Source organism: Denticeps clupeoides, chromosome 14, assembly GCF_900700375.1.
Source record: "Denticeps clupeoides chromosome 14, fDenClu1.1, whole genome shotgun sequence".
Lineage (NCBI taxonomy): Eukaryota > Metazoa > Chordata > Actinopteri > Clupeiformes > Denticipitidae > Denticeps > Denticeps clupeoides.
The window spans coordinates 7,880,192-7,894,877 of record NC_041720.1 but is presented as its reverse complement, the minus strand read 5'-3'; the positions used below and the strand labels follow the sequence as shown (position 1 = coordinate 7,894,877).

Here is a 14,686-nt window from a genome sequence, read left to right as displayed (position 1 = left end):
TACAATCTCGGGACTAGAAGAAGCGCATCAACACAAGGGCATGAAGGTAAAAAAAAAAGTAAAAAAAAAAATGTTGCTTCGTTGCGTATTTTTTCTGACCAATAGCAACTTTCGTATGAAATATTGCGTTAATATTGTAGAATATGATTATTGCACATCGTGGTGGAAGTAGCCCAGTGGGTAACACACTCGCCTATGAACCAGAAGACCCGGGTTCAAATCCCACTTACTACCATTGTGTCCCTGAGCAAGACACTTAACCCTGAGTGTCTCCAGGGGGGGACTGTCCCTGTAACTACTGATTGTAAATCGCTCTGGATTAGGGCGTCTGATGAATGCTGTAAATGTGGTGAATTCGGCAAATTGAGGTGAATTAAAATGTGCGTGTGTGTTTTGCACAGATGGCTCCCAAAACCATGGAACCCTTTGCGAGAAAAGTCTTCCGGGGAATTTTGCTTTTCGAAGTGGCCGGCGTGTTCGCGGCGTATGCCCTGTTCCACAAAATGAACTCGAGTCGAGGTGAGCGACTTGAATCGGCCTGACCGTAATCGGCGTGCACGTTACTCTTGACGTGTAAGTGTTCTTTTCAGATTTCAGGAGCACCGTGAACGGCACGTTCCCATCGGTTCTGGAGGGTAAGCTCGTATTTCGCGTCTACTGTTGTCTCATTTTGTATGTTTGCCTTTGAAGGCATTTTCACTAATCTGACTGAAGTGCTCTGTTGGTAGTAGTACGTTATTAATGCATTTGTAACAACCTGTAAAGCTGTAGACCCAACATTTGACCTTCTATTAACTCATATGAACGAACCACAGCAATCAGGAAGAAGACACGTGTTACGTTATTTTATTTTTAAGTTTATTCCCCCATAAAAAAACCATTAGACCACTTGCAGATCAGGTCCAGTTAAGCCTCCGGTTCTTTTCAGCGAATATAAAAGTTATTTAGATACCATCTGGGCAACATGATCACCAGTGTACTCCTTGCAGTTTACTACAAGTCCAACGAATGGGCTGGTGTTTATGGGATTCGAGAAGCAGACCAGGAAGCCTGGTCTAGCAGGACTGCGTAGGCCCAGAAAGACCTTAGCAGAGACAAAATCTGTGAGTTCCAAAGTTTTTGTTCAGTCACGTTCTGCTACTTCCTTTTGCCTGACCAGGGCTTGCCGAACATCTTCCTCTTCTTGAACATGGCCTTTTTCTTCCGTAGCGATTTGACGTCTCTGCCACGGATCCAGTCGTCACGCTGAGCTTCCCACTTCAGCTGCTTCACATCTGGAAAGGAGAGAGGCGGGAGTGAATCTTCACTGAACTGAACTGTGAGATCGACTGGACTTGCCAGCCAGCCAGAAAAGATTTTTACGGCTAGTATCTAGCCACATCAGTTCATTCGGTTTGATTATTAAAGTACAGAATTTGCTGTCTAAAAAAATAAAACGAGGAAAATGAACAATTCAGAATTTTGAATTATTTCCACAATCCCCATTAGTTTATTTACATGGGGACCAGAACTTTCAGCGGTTTATACTGTAGCTCACCTGCTTTGTCCTTGTTGGCCATAGCATTCATACTAACGTAGTCGAACTTGGAGCCAACATTTTCATCCAGAATACAGCCAAACTGAAAAGGGGGGAGAAATCTTAATAAAACCACCATACTAACTGCCCCAGCATCTATTATGTTATAAAAGCAATAAGTCCAGCATACTTCTTCAGCTGAGGCCAGCATGGCTGATCCATCCTTTCCTTTCTTCCTCTTTGGCTTGGACCCTGTAGAAAAGATGTAAAGTATAAAATTCATTCCATTACACACTTTTAAGCGTAAAAATAATAGGTGCTTACCCAGGGAGACCAACTGCTCTGATGAATTCCTTTTCCCCTTTTTAGAACCTTTGCTGACTTTTTGGACATCATCTTCCTCACTTTCCATTTCTATATGCAAAAAATTATATATGTGTGCATATGTAAAACAACGCAAACCGTTTAATAACGCAGCAAGATAAATCACCAATGACTGGGATATTCACCTTCTAAACAAAAGTCCTTCTCGTCTAATTGTGGCTCTGTTGATATAAGAAGAATGGAAAAAATAAGGATCGTATGTAATATCGCACTTATTCCAAAATACCCAAGACTAAGAAATTACCAGCTTCATCATCGTCATCATCATCATCGCAGACATTCTCATCCCCTCCCAGGTCCATAAAGGCCCCTCCTTCCTCCTCTAGTTCATCACCGAAGTCCTCCTCATCCATGCTGCCCAGAGACACTTCTTCATCATCCAGGTTGTCCTCAGAGTCGGACTCCTCACCCTTCTTTGACTTGGACTTGCTCTTTACATTGCTTTAAATAAATAAATAAATAAATAGTACAAATGAATTTTACAGAAAACATCATCTTACTGCTGCCAATTTAAACCTGATAGTGAAGTGAAAGTGATACACAGCACAGCACACCACAAAATGTGCCCTCTGCATTGAGGCCTTGTGGCACCTTGACAGTTCCGGATTTGAATCCGCAACCTTCCACTTACGAGTCCACTTCCCTGACCGCTACGCCACCACTGCCCCAAAGTGAGTAGAAAGAATTAAGAATTTATTTACCCAGCAAAGTCAAGATGGTCATCCTTAAAATCGGTGAGGTAAGTGTCTCCTTCCATGGAATCTGGTGAGAGATGTGAACAGAGTGTATCAGAGACTCCCACAATTCCACTGGAGAAAATACAGGAAGAGTTGGGTCCCCTGCAGTGGCTTTTATTTATTTAATGCACTTACCCAGCACTCTCTCAAACTCGTCGTCTTCCACATCCTCCACGCTGTCATTGTCTCCGTCTGGACGCGGCCTCTTCTGCAGCTTCTCTGTCGCTCGCTTCTTAAAGAACCTGCATTGGATGACAAACAGCATCCACTTCAAACTCATTCGTGGAAATATCCCGGGAAAAACAGACAATTCAGACAAACTGGGAAGGTGTGAAAGACCATTCATAGCAGATATTGCCGTCTTATGTGATAATTAAGGACCTACCGATGGAAGAACACTTCGTCTACGGGAATCTGGCTCTCTTCCTTGGCCAGAAACTCTTCACAGTTCACTGAAGAACCACAGAAACATCACGTGTGAAGTGAAAGCAGATCAGCGTGGATGTTCACCAACATCATCAGTGGATTAACCAGCTTACTCTGGGCTTCCATACTCACCCGGAAGAGAACGAATGTTACTCGTGTAAACCTTCTGCTTTGGCTGCATGGCTGTAGCCTCGGTGTTCTCTGTAAGACATGGAGAAAGATTCTGTTGTGGGGCATAATTCGTTTCTTATTCTTATTAGGGATAGAAACTCTACAATTGGGCACCTACGTTTCCCTTTGAGCTGTTTGGGGTTTCTGAAGACAAAGCGGTCCAGGAATCTCATGAGTGTGAAATCTTGCAGTGGGTCACCGGTGTACTGAATGAATTCCCCCTGATGGAAACAAAATAAAGATACCCCCCAAGAAATGCAGTCAAGGAATACTTTCAAGTCCTGCGAAATCTGGTATTTTACTTAATCTAGCATATTGGGAGAGCTACTTACTTGCAAAATGGTCCTTGCGAAGAGGGACACTGAGGGGTGGTAATGAACTGAGAGCTGCAGGGTTATTAATAATCAAACGTGAGGTCCAGATAATTATGGATTTTGTCTTAATCACATGCATTGCTAATGTGATACCTTTTGAAGCTCCCAGAGGCTGGTGAAGTCAGCTCCACAAAATAAAGGGTTTCGGTGCAACGGGTCATATGTTTCTGTGGTCTTCCCACCTACCAAATAATGGTTACTTTGCAATTACAACAGGACAACAAGAAATATGAAACTTAGCAGTAGTAAAGTTTTATAGAAACCATGCAAATGCATTTCTTCTGCAATTTGTGAATAAAAGTTCATTGTTTGGTATATTTTCATTCAAACCTTCCAAGTTTTGATGGTGCACCCATGATGGTGTTGGCTTGAGCGGTGCAGGTTTGTCAAGCACTCCCTCCTCCACCTTGTCAGCATCCACAAATTTCTCCTCTTCATCTTCATCTTCATCTGCATGAAGATCTTCAAACTTTTCCTCCTCACCATCCTGCCCAAGCAAAACAGCCATACTATCATAAACAAATCAAACAATGTAATTGTAAATGTAATTTTTGTATGTAAGTTGCATGTAAATGTACATTTTGAAATTTAGTCAAGACGTAAGTAATCAATGAGAAAACCCACCCCTTCTTCTTGCAGCAGCAACTTAAGTCCAGGTTTGGCCTTCGTAACCTCAGAGACGAGGAAGAGTGCACCACAAACAAATGTGGGATTCTGATCACAACTGACTTGAAGCAGCCTCTTCACAAAAGCCTTAACTCGACGAAGGACGATGTCGGACTTGAGAGATTTATAAAGCAGGTTCAGGAACATGTTCTGTCTCGAACACACAGACAGACCTGGATCCAGCAGCTTCCTGAACCAGGAAAATAAAAATTTATTAGAGCCATGATACAACTACCATAACCATACAGTACAAGTTAGAACGAACATACAACACATTTGATTAAGCCTAATTCTATACTAAATGCCTTTTTGAATATTTTAGTATCGGACTAGGTTTAATCCATGAACAGGAAACTGAGCCTTTTAGTTAGTTTGCAGACACAGATTAAGCCAAATTCTAGTATTATTTATCCTCTGGGATAAATTACATTCCTGGCGAAAAAAAAAAAAAAAAGTTCGTACCTGTACAGAGCTACATAATACCGATCCGACACGGTCTGCTGAGAGTCCATGACTTGGAAAAGCAGCATGAGTGCTTGAACTGCTGTGTTAAATTTGACCAGGTGAACCACCTTAAAAAGAGTGTCCATCTGTTCCTTCACTTTCTCATCCCCCGCCTTGGCGTAAGGATACGCCCTGTTTACCCCCGTCAGTAGGGCGCTGAGCATTTTGGACTCAACATCCTTCTTCTTCACACAGGCTCGGAAGAACGAGAAGTAGATGGTGATGAGCTTGCTGGCCAGGTCGGCCTCTTCGAGGCTAAGCAGCACCTGGTTGAGGAAGCAGACAGCATAGTACTGACACTTAGAGCTGATGTTGGGCCTGAACATCAGCCGCTCTACCTCACAGCACACCACTGCCTTCATGTTGGGGTGCTTGTGCAGCAGGGTCTCCAACAAGTAGGAGGATTTGGAGGCGACCTTGTAATCGGGGTCTCCTAGCTTGTTGACCACCTGGATCAGAAGGGCTCGCTCTTGCTCTGGTCGGTTGCAGAGCAGCTCATGGGCAGTCGTCAGAGCCCGCATTTTGGTGGCCAAGACGGTGTCATGGGCCAGTCCGTCCAGGGCCACCACGAACTCAGCCACCAGGTTTTTCAGCTGATGCTCAAAGTACCAGAGGATGAGCCGACGGTCACGAACGTCCCTGTTGCCACTGGCTCTCTCTTCAAGGTGGTCAAAAGGACGCTGAGAAAAAGACCTAAGCTTACGGTTCTCTGGCAGAAGGTCTGATAAGAGCAGCTCTCGGAGCGTGTCTAACGCCATTAAGCTCTGCCGGCGACCACCCTTCTTTTTGATGAGCAAGACTAAGTTTTCCAAGTGTTGAAGACAGTGAATTGGAGCACCCTGAATAAGAACAGTCATGGCAGCCATTCTGTCAGCAAGGGTTCCTGTAGAGACCACGGTTTTCATCCAGGCCGAGTTGGCCCCCTTCTGCAGTTTCTTTTTGCTCTTGTAGAGCCCAGTCTCGTTCTCATACAGCTTCTGAGCAAGGCCTTTATACTGTGAGATCAATGACTCGTCTTGTGGTGAAGTTTCAGCCTCTGATGTGTACTCCTGGTCGAACCACTTTCCTTCTGGCTTGACCAGAATCATAGTTCTAGCATGAAACTCAAACAGGTTGGCATTCTGCTTGGCCTTTTTACCTGAACTACTGGTACCCGGGGTCTCTTTGGTCACTTTTGACTTCTTTTTGTTTGGACCATCTACCTTTTTTGTCTCAAGCTTTGTTTCGTTTGTAGAGGCTTTGGATATAGATTCTTTCGTCTTTTTACTTTCTTGTTTGTCACCAGCATGTGTGCTCTCCTCCTCTTCCTCAACATCACTTCCTGCTATAACCTGCTGGCTTGCAAGTGCTCGGATACCCAGCTTGGTGATGAACTTCTCCAGCTCCCCATCCTCCAGGTCATCAATCGCGCCCTTCTTGCCTCCATCTACAATCTCTTTAGAGTCGTCAAGGCCATCAAGCATGATGTAGTCAGCCTGTAATTACAAACATAAAATATAAAAACATAAAAACACAATGACCAGAGCAATCTAACAACCCAGTGACAACAGACCCGTTCTTGGGATACAAGCTTGTGCATGTTTTAGAAACTTGGTGGTATGATTCCCCAAAACACAATCTCTCATTCGCTAAATAAAAAGCAATAAAAAGACTTCTGGCTAACCCAGTTCATGCACGTACATATAATATTAGAGGAAATAGTAATAACCGTAGTAGCAACAGTATATTGTATATTGTAATAGTAATAATTACTTACATTTATCAGATGCCCTTATCCAGAGCGACTTACAATCAGTAGTTACAGGGACAGTCCCACTGGAGACACTCAGGGTTAAGTGTCTTGCTCAGGGACACGATGGTAGTAAGTGGGATTTGAACCTGGGTCTTCTGGTTCATAGGCGAGTGTGTTACCCATTAGGCTACTATCACCCTATTATAACAATATTATAGCACCCTATTATATCTATTAAATTATATTAGAACACCCTATTGTAACAATAGCAAGCAGATCACTCTTTAGTAAATAAACCTTCAGCAGCGCTGTTCTGACATGTAAACTGCCACGTGCTCCTTACTTTATTGCCTCCCAGAAGTAAAACATCGTCCAGGTTGAAATGGACGTCGTCCTCTGCCTCCTCGTCCACGTCGTCGTTGCCGTCTTCCAGTTCTTCTTCGCGTTCTTCCATCGCCGCTGTTTTTAATTTGCGATCTTTCCCTTTCGGAGCCATGTCGGATTCGCGCACGGAGCTACGCGCCGTGCTGCCAGGGAGCTCCTACGAGCTCGTGTCGCGTCTGACGCCTACGAAAACGTGTTTGATATAATGTTATAGTACCCTGGACGTTCCGACATCAATTGTTGCGGTTATTAATATCAGAACGTATCGTTACCACCTTCAAGACGAGAGATTTACGTCATGTAAAGTTAGCACGTTGGAACCTACTTGGACCAGCGCACGTCTGATAGGACAGCGTGCGTAAGGGTCAAAGTTCAGAGCGCAGTCTGATCCAATAGAAAACGCCTTTCAAAAGCAGCCCTGCTCTAAGCGGTCCAATCAGAAGTGCCGTTTTTGAGGACCGTCAAGGACAGTGTTCTCATGCGTGTTGTAGGCTTCTTTTCAATAAGACGCGTATTTTCGACCCTCGGAAGGTTTCCGCAGCACTCTCTTATTTGGGGTTAATTATCTCTTGCCGGGAACTGTCAGCTTTGCTAGCTTCGGTGCTCTGTGGCGATGAGGGCTCTCCGCGCGTTGTACATTTCAGGTGAACCTGCGGTCTGCCGTGCGGCTGCTGCGTTTTCGGGTGAGCGGAGGTCCCCTGTTACGATTTTCTGTTTTGCTTTTATATCCCTAACACTGTATCTGAAGCCTCGGTGCAGAACTACAGCCACTTTTAGCCCGTCACACAATGAGGTTTTAAATAAGCACGCTGGTTCTTCAGTGTCTTGCGTGATGGAACTCATTTTCACATCCAATCACTGAGCATCGTCATTGCTTCGCATGTTTGGAAGCCATGACGGTTGTTTGAGCTAAACCGGTGGGAGATTCTCTGGGTGGACAAGGCATGAGAAAGGGGAGGTAACCTTTCCCCTTATGACGACATAAGGGGAGACGTTCCAGATTCGACCATCTGAGCTTCCGCTCTGAACAGCGAAGCAGAATGGCCAAAGCACTCTTTACACCAATCGCCATTTCTAGCCACTGCAGGACCAGAGACAGGCTAGAGTAAACTGCATTTGCACGCTAATAACCAAAACGTATTCATTACGTGATGCTGTATGTCAATACAGTTAACACTAGCTTTTAATGTTCATAATGGACAGTGTTTGTATTGTATTGTATTGTATTTGTTGTATAATAGCAAGAATGTCAGCCAGTTACAAAATTAAATTGTATTAATATGGACTATGCACTACTTCTCATTTAGTTTTTTTTACATTTCTGAGGTTATCCACCTAATATTCTTCAAACTGATTTAAAGCAGTTTACGTTAGTAATGTCATGAACCAACATATGACCAAGAACACAAGTTCTCCCGAACTGCCTCGCTTTTCCGGTCTTTAACCTGTTCTGGTGTTAGGTCCATGGTTCCAGAAGTCCAGCCGCTATTGTTCCAGAGCTACACCAGAGAACCGGAATAAAACTGATCATTCTGTCCTCCGACATCTTACCTCAAAAATCAAGTCAACGGGCCCCATCTCAGTAGCCGAGTATATGAGGGAGGTTCTGACCAACCCAGTTTCAGTAAGTAGATATGGTTCTTGTGACCCTCCTTTACGCTTGTATCCATTTTGCCTCTGAATTCGATCTGCTCGAAGGGTTATTACGTGAACCATGATATGCTGGGACCTGATGGAGATTTTATCACTTCACCTGAAATCAGTCAGATATTTGGAGAGGTGAGCTGTTTATTTCTCTTAAAATGTTCTTTAAAATGTTTTCACGTTATTCACTCCGCAATAACAATTTTTTTGTGTCCTTGCTGTAGCTTTTGGGCATCTGGTGTGTGAGTGAGTGGATGGCAGCAGGGAGGCCAAAGCAATTCCAGTTGGTGGAGTTTGGGCCTGGCAGAGGGTCCCTTATGAGTGACATACTGAGAGTAAGCATCTTCATTTTTTTCAGTACTTTGCCTTACTTCATGTGACACAAACAACATGTGTACATGCCTTTAAAAAATGCAGCCTTTATGTTAATTTGGTAACAAATAAGAAAAGCTTTTACAAAATGATCTTTTAGTTTATAAAGATCCATCATTTTTGTCAAATCTTCTCAGTTCTCTCCAAAAGACCCAAACATCATCTTTGTATATAGAGTCTGTGCAGGATTTACACCAAACATCAATGTGCAGAGATTTCATTTACACATTCATAAGTCAAGCAATTTCAGAATGAAACAAGTAAGGAAACTTCTATTTTATGTGACATTTTTATGTATGGTATGTATCCACCAGAGGTCGCTGGTGTTCTTTCTACAGTTCAAACTGCTTATCTAGCTGCTCACATCTAGTGGTAGCGCCATGTACTGTTTGTAGTACTTTTCACAAGCTCACACCAGACATATACAGCCATTTTACATTTATACATTAAAACAACAAAAAGTTTTCTTACCAGCGAAGCCTGCTTACAATAAAACAGTTCAGACTGACTGCTACGTTGCACTTGCTCTTGGGGCTTGTTTAGGTATTCAGTCAGCTGAGTGCTCCTCTGGGCGGTGCGGAAATGTCATGTCACCTGGTGGAGGTGAGTCCGAGGCTGAGCAAGCTGCAGGCCCAGTGTCTGACTGGTGACCAGAGTCAGGTGTCTACCAACGAGGATGATCCAGTGTATCGGCGGGGAACCACGACCACAGGCTTGCCCATCTACTGGTACCGCAGGATTAGTGATGTTCCCCAAGGTCAGCTGTTTTTAGAAAAACAGCATGTTAAACGGCATGTTAGAAACCAATTTATAACTATTTATATAAGATTATTATTTTATAAGATTCAGTTGGCATACAATGTGATTCATGATCTGTCCTTCATTTAGGTTTTAGCATCTTTCTTGCTCATGAATTCTTTGATGCCTTACCCATCCATATATTCCAGGTGAATTGGTATAATTTTGTTAAAATATTATGTTTAAATTTATTTGTTTAGTTTGTAATGGTGTTTGGACACATTTTGTATTTCCGGCTACAGAAAACAGAGAAGGGCTGGAGAGAAGTGATGGTGGATGTCCACCCAGAGACTGAGGACAAACTGCGCTTCGTCCTGCTGCCTTCTGCCACTTTGGCCTCTTCCACACTTCTTCAAGTAAATTACATTGGTAGTCCCAAGTCTGAGAATATTATGTGGATATTGTAATATTAAAGGTCCCCTATTGATTTTATGACGTCTTCAAATCCATTCACCCACAACAATGTTCGGCCCAACCAGGATTTTTTTTTTTTTTATTACTTTTAAAGCTCAATTGAACCTAAAATATAGGCATGCTGTATACATGGGTTTCCTTGGGGGACCTGGCTATACTTTAGACCTTTTGCTTTTTCTAACCAAAAGCTTTTTCCTTTTGGTTAGGAGATTTTTCCTAAGAAATCAGCATCTGCAGGGCACCTGGCTTGTATTACTCGTGTTTATACGACATATACATTACAAACCTGTTTGATCTGGCCTTTTTGGAAAAGCAGCGAGACTTTGAATGGGCTGCCAAAGTCTTACGTCATGAGTGGGGTGCTTTGGGGAGAGGGGTTGCCTCGGTGGCAGCAGCCCAGGCAGGACGTCTAGGGTTACCCACATTGCCCGACTTTGGCAAGGTCTATGTTATTGTTTTACAGATGAAACTTGTCGCTTAGAAAAAAGAAATGAAGAAATGAAAAACTGATATCCTCTTTGAGCACATGCTTTCCTAAACCATTTTTTTTTTTTGTTGAATCTCCTTTGTTCTTTACCCCCACCACCGTCACTTTTGGTCTCTGGATGTAAAGCAGCCTAGTATTGATGGTCTCGGCTCTACTTTGCTGGCTGGCTCTGCCACAGCAAGGGTAGCTGCCATCCTTTCATCTCCCTCTCTCATCTGCTCCCCTCCCAGACAGATGAAAAGAGACGGCACGTGGAGGTCTGCCCAGAGGGAGGGGTCTTGATCCAGCAGTTGGCCTGTCGGATTGTGGAGGATGGGGGTGCAGCATTGATCATGGACTACGGGCACGATGGAGTGAAGACAGACACGTTTCGAGTGAGGACTGCAAACGTGGAATTTCCAGTTTAATGACATTTTCCCTCAGGTGCAGAATTGTGGAGTCGGTATGGGGATTTTAGATTGTAAACAGGAAGCCTCGATGGCCTACAACTCTTTACCCCTTGACACTATGAACTCAGGGTCAGTGACCTGGGAACTATGGCACCGAACCCCTTCCTCGACTGCATAAACAGTCTGTCCCTCTAACAATGGGGACATTTTGAAAGCTTTTGTTTCATGCATAAAGAGATTACGTTTTATATAAAAATATATTTTTTGAGTTTTTTTTTTTTTCCCACCCCCCAGGGATTCAAAGCCCACAAGATCCATGACGTCCTCGCTGAACCGGGCACCGCAGACCTGACTGCTGATGTAGACTTCAGCTACTTGAGGAGGGTGGCAGGGGACAGGGTGACCTGCATAGGGCCCATCAGTCAAAGAGCCTTTCTTAAGAACATGGGGATCGACACCCGGCTACAGGTGAGGTGTCTGTGGAAGCAATGGTAGTTGGAGATTTTTAAATCAACTCTGTTTAAAAAAATATATATTTAGCTAAAATAGACGCCATGTTCAGGCAGACAGGTAATGTCCTTCAGTCTTGACCCGTTCGTCCTGTTTGGAAGCCCGGTTCAAATGTAACTAGTCTGCTTTTGCTTCTCCAGGTTCTTTTGCGGCACTGCCAGGACCCTTCAAATCAAGCCCAGCTCATCCAGGGCTACGACATCCTGACAAACCCAGAAAAGATGGGGGAAAGGTTTCAGTTTTTTACACTGCTTAACCACAGACGGCTCACCACTCCAGAAACGGGGGAAGGCTTGCAGAAAAGAAAGGGTCCGGCACCTCTGCCTGTGGCAGGATTCAGTGAACTTTGCCTCCGCTGAGAACTGAGCGACGCTCAGAATAGAAAGGAGAAAAAAAACAAACGTCTTTTCTTAGACCAGATGCCATTTATATTTGTCTGAAATCATGGTGATAAAAGATCAGACTTGAGAGAGGCTTAGACTCAGTGACTCAGGTGAAAAAGAAGGTCAGTCTAGGCCAAGAGGGCGGGGTTTCTGCTTCTGCCCGGCCTTCTTCCTTCTCTGCTCTCATACGGATGGAAACCATTAATTCGCCACGTGGTGCCTCCACATCTTGAAGCAATTTTCTGGAAGTGGAGAAGTAGACCACTCACAGCACTGTTTTGTTCTAAAAGGGGAGTGGACGGCGCTTTCCCTGCTGCCCCAGTGGCAATCAAAAGATACAATTCCGACAGGCTGATTGTTATCATGAACAGTAGTTTGTGAAGTACTACACAGATTATTGTTTTTTATTTCATTATCCTCATATATATATATAATTAACATTTGTGTAATGGAACTCGCTGCCAGAGTTTCTGAAAAGTATAGTAAACCAGAATGAATTCCAGATCACTCAGGGTGGCTGAATAATTCATTGAGTCAACTCAAATTGCAGGGCTCTATGAGGCCCTCTCTTTTTCTGAAAGCTTTGGTTGAATAGGACGAGTGCCATGCAGCTGCCGGAGTCCAGGCCTCCACATGTGGCATCTTCATTATCCAGTAGTAAGTAGTGAGGTAGTCATTTTCCTCCCCACAAACTGTGTTGTTCCTCTGCTGGCATAAGGTACAGGCAGCCACAGACTGGGTTCTGGGCCCTTTTTGTGTGTGTGTGTGTGTGTGTGTGTGTGTGTGTGTGTGTGTATATGTCTGCTTGTGTGTGATATTTTTTCCGAATACGTGCAAATCTGTCATGAAGTTCTTTTTATTTTAAACGCCACTAAGGCTCTTGGGAGGATGAAGGTTGTTTTGTCTGGCATTTTGTTTGTTAATTGCTTCTTTTTACTGGTTATATATATAAAAAATATTGTGATGGCATGGTTTTTTGGAATTTTTTAAATCCAGTGCCTCAAATTATTACCTATAGACCACCATGAAATTGATTTAATATAGAAATGATCATTGTCATAGTCAGTACTTTGAGTCTGAATGGATGAAGGTTTCCCTTTTAAACCAAATTATGAAACTGCAAATTACCTTTTTCACTATTACATTTTTGAGCTACATTCATACTCCTTACTGATGAAACATTTGTCATCACTGAAGTGAAGTCTAAAGTTTCTCTGTGGGCCTTTGTCACATCAAACGGCGCTCATTCACAAGTCGTATAAAAAAAATACATGCTTTAAAAGTCAATGTGTTTTCTTTATTTTTATGACCATTTACGTTGGTAGATTCTCACTGAAGGCATCAAAACTATGAATGAACACATGTGGAGTTATGTACTTAACAAAACAAGGTGAAATAGCTGAAAACATGTTTTATATTCTAGTTTCTTTGCTCTGATTACTGCTTTGCACTCTTGGCATTCTCTCGATGAGCTTCAAGAGGTCGTCACCTGAAATGGTTCTCCAACAGTCTTGAAGGAGTTCCCAGAGGTGTTTAGCACTTGCTGGTCCAGCTCACCCCAAACCATCTCGACTGGGTTCAGGTCCGGTGACTGTCGAGGTCAGGTCTCCACTTTTTGTTAAGTACATAACTCCACATAGTTTTGATGCCTTCAGTGAGAATCTACCAACGTAAATGGTCATGAAGATAAAAAAAAAACACATTTAATGAGAAGGTGTGTCCAAAATTTTGGCCTGTACTGTGTGTGTGTGTGTGTGTGTGTGTGTGTGTGTGTGTACTTATATAAGTAAAATAAATAGAGAACAACTCACCCAGCAAGCTTCTGACTTCTTGGCGTAGGAATATCGAAGTCATAGATAAAACCCTCTAATGTCACTCTAATCAGTTGAACGTGCCTCAGAAGTTGACGCTTTTAATTGTATTATAATTGTTACGTAGTTCCCGTTCGCAGCTGTTTGGATGGAGACGCCAGTGAACAGCACCAGCGGCAGTAGTTCGAATGGGACTATTTTATTGCGGAACACGGTCAGAAATGCGTTTGAAGAGAAAGTGAGTAGTGTAGTCGGCGCTTTTCCACGAGAAATATTTGGCTCCGCAGTCGCACGACATGGTCGCCGGTGTATTACATCCGGCATCGCGTTCTGAACGACCGAGAAGGTTCCCCGCGAGTAATGAAATCTTTCACGCTTGAAAATAAAATATCATTCCGCCTCGCGTTGTCGCCACACCGTCTTCTGACTGAATTACAACAGCTAGATAAACCGGTGGCTAAAACTAGTTCACGGTAAGTTAATGTTAATATATTTATTTTAAGACATTTTTATTTTCTGTCGACATAAAAAAAAGAAAAAACGAAAGAGAGAACTAATTGTTTAGAATTTTTTATTATTAAGATATGTGAATATTTCAACATACAAAATGCTGTCACCTGCCAGTCCAGCGGCAGTACAAAGTTTTTTTTACATGATTCTCAGGAACAGTAATCGCCCTTCATTTTCAGAGACAAATATGGCATCCTTCATGTACTGCTGGCCGTCCAGTCCCACACACACACACACACACACACACACACACACACACACACACACAGACGACACGAATCAGCTTTGTTCCAGAAGAAAATGTATTAAAATGCTAAACAATGCTTTTCCAGAAAACAGTTTCGGTTTAAAACGAATTAGAATTTGGTCAGATAATGGTGCTATGTAATGACCAGAGCATAATACAATGACGCATCCAATGCAATGCAAAAGGTCACTTTTGGCAACACCAGCATTACACACAATGACTGATCT

At 43.2% G+C, this 14,686-nt stretch overlaps 3 protein-coding genes across 3 annotated transcripts; 2 read left to right on the top strand and 1 right to left on the bottom strand.

The window, feature by feature from the left end:
- On the top strand, nucleotides 1–1,456 carry LOC114802969 (protein CEBPZOS-like). The gene is made up of 5 exons (XM_029002145.1): nucleotides 1–46; nucleotides 402–519; nucleotides 591–635; nucleotides 990–1,103; nucleotides 1,210–1,456. The coding sequence occupies exons 1-4, from the start codon at nucleotides 41–43 to the stop codon at nucleotides 1,070–1,072; spliced, it is 252 nt and encodes an 83-aa protein (XP_028857978.1). The 5' UTR covers nucleotides 1–40; the 3' UTR covers nucleotides 1,073–1,103; nucleotides 1,210–1,456.
- cebpz (CCAAT enhancer binding protein zeta) lies at nucleotides 842–7,804 on the bottom strand. The gene is made up of 18 exons (XM_029002141.1): nucleotides 7,170–7,804; nucleotides 6,854–7,077; nucleotides 4,737–6,253; nucleotides 4,233–4,464; nucleotides 3,939–4,095; nucleotides 3,702–3,790; nucleotides 3,567–3,620; nucleotides 3,353–3,455; nucleotides 3,196–3,264; nucleotides 3,023–3,089; nucleotides 2,773–2,879; nucleotides 2,602–2,662; nucleotides 2,145–2,341; nucleotides 2,026–2,061; nucleotides 1,841–1,930; nucleotides 1,707–1,768; nucleotides 1,538–1,619; nucleotides 842–1,274 (listed from the first exon to the last, which is right to left on the bottom strand). Exons 2-18 carry the CDS (start codon nucleotides 7,004–7,006, stop codon nucleotides 1,138–1,140), a joined length of 3,213 nt encoding a protein of 1,070 aa, XP_028857974.1. The 5' UTR covers nucleotides 7,007–7,077; nucleotides 7,170–7,804; the 3' UTR covers nucleotides 842–1,137.
- ndufaf7 (NADH:ubiquinone oxidoreductase complex assembly factor 7) lies at nucleotides 7,325–12,860 on the top strand. Its single transcript, XM_029002144.1, has 10 exons — nucleotides 7,325–7,577; nucleotides 8,355–8,518; nucleotides 8,593–8,673; nucleotides 8,763–8,873; nucleotides 9,454–9,667; nucleotides 9,799–9,857; nucleotides 9,951–10,064; nucleotides 10,840–10,983; nucleotides 11,293–11,466; nucleotides 11,649–12,860. Exons 1-10 carry the CDS (start codon nucleotides 7,508–7,510, stop codon nucleotides 11,865–11,867), a joined length of 1,350 nt encoding a protein of 449 aa, XP_028857977.1. The 5' UTR covers nucleotides 7,325–7,507; the 3' UTR covers nucleotides 11,868–12,860.
- The last annotated feature ends 1,826 nt before the right edge of the window (nucleotides 12,861–14,686 follow it).

Excerpts from the sequence above, each read along its gene's own strand:
- LOC114802969 (XM_029002145.1), top strand. Across the intron at positions 520-590 it reads CAAAATGAACTCGAGTCGAG|ATTTCAGGAGCACCGTGAAC; the intron begins GTGAGCGACTTG and ends TGTTCTTTTCAG. Across the intron at positions 636-989 it reads GTTCCCATCGGTTCTGGAGG|TTTACTACAAGTCCAACGAA; the intron begins GTAAGCTCGTAT and ends TACTCCTTGCAG.
- cebpz (XM_029002141.1), bottom strand. The coding sequence starts at position 7,006 with ATGGCTCCGAAAGGGAAAGATCGCAAATTAAAAACAGCGGCGATGGAA. Across the intron at positions 6,254-6,853 it reads TACTTCTGGGAGGCAATAAA|GCTGACTACATCATGCTTGA; the intron begins GTAAGGAGCACG and ends TTGTAATTACAG. Across the intron at positions 3,791-3,938 it reads GCACCATCAAAACTTGGAAG|GTGGGAAGACCACAGAAACA; the intron begins GTTTGAATGAAA and ends ATTATTTGGTAG.
- ndufaf7 (XM_029002144.1), top strand. The coding sequence starts at position 7,508 with ATGAGGGCTCTCCGCGCGTTGTACATTTCAGGTGAACCTGCGGTCTGC. Across the intron at positions 8,674-8,762 it reads TCAGTCAGATATTTGGAGAG|CTTTTGGGCATCTGGTGTGT; the intron begins GTGAGCTGTTTA and ends TCCTTGCTGTAG. Across the intron at positions 10,065-10,839 it reads CCTCTTCCACACTTCTTCAA|ACAGATGAAAAGAGACGGCA; the intron begins GTAAATTACATT and ends CTCCCCTCCCAG.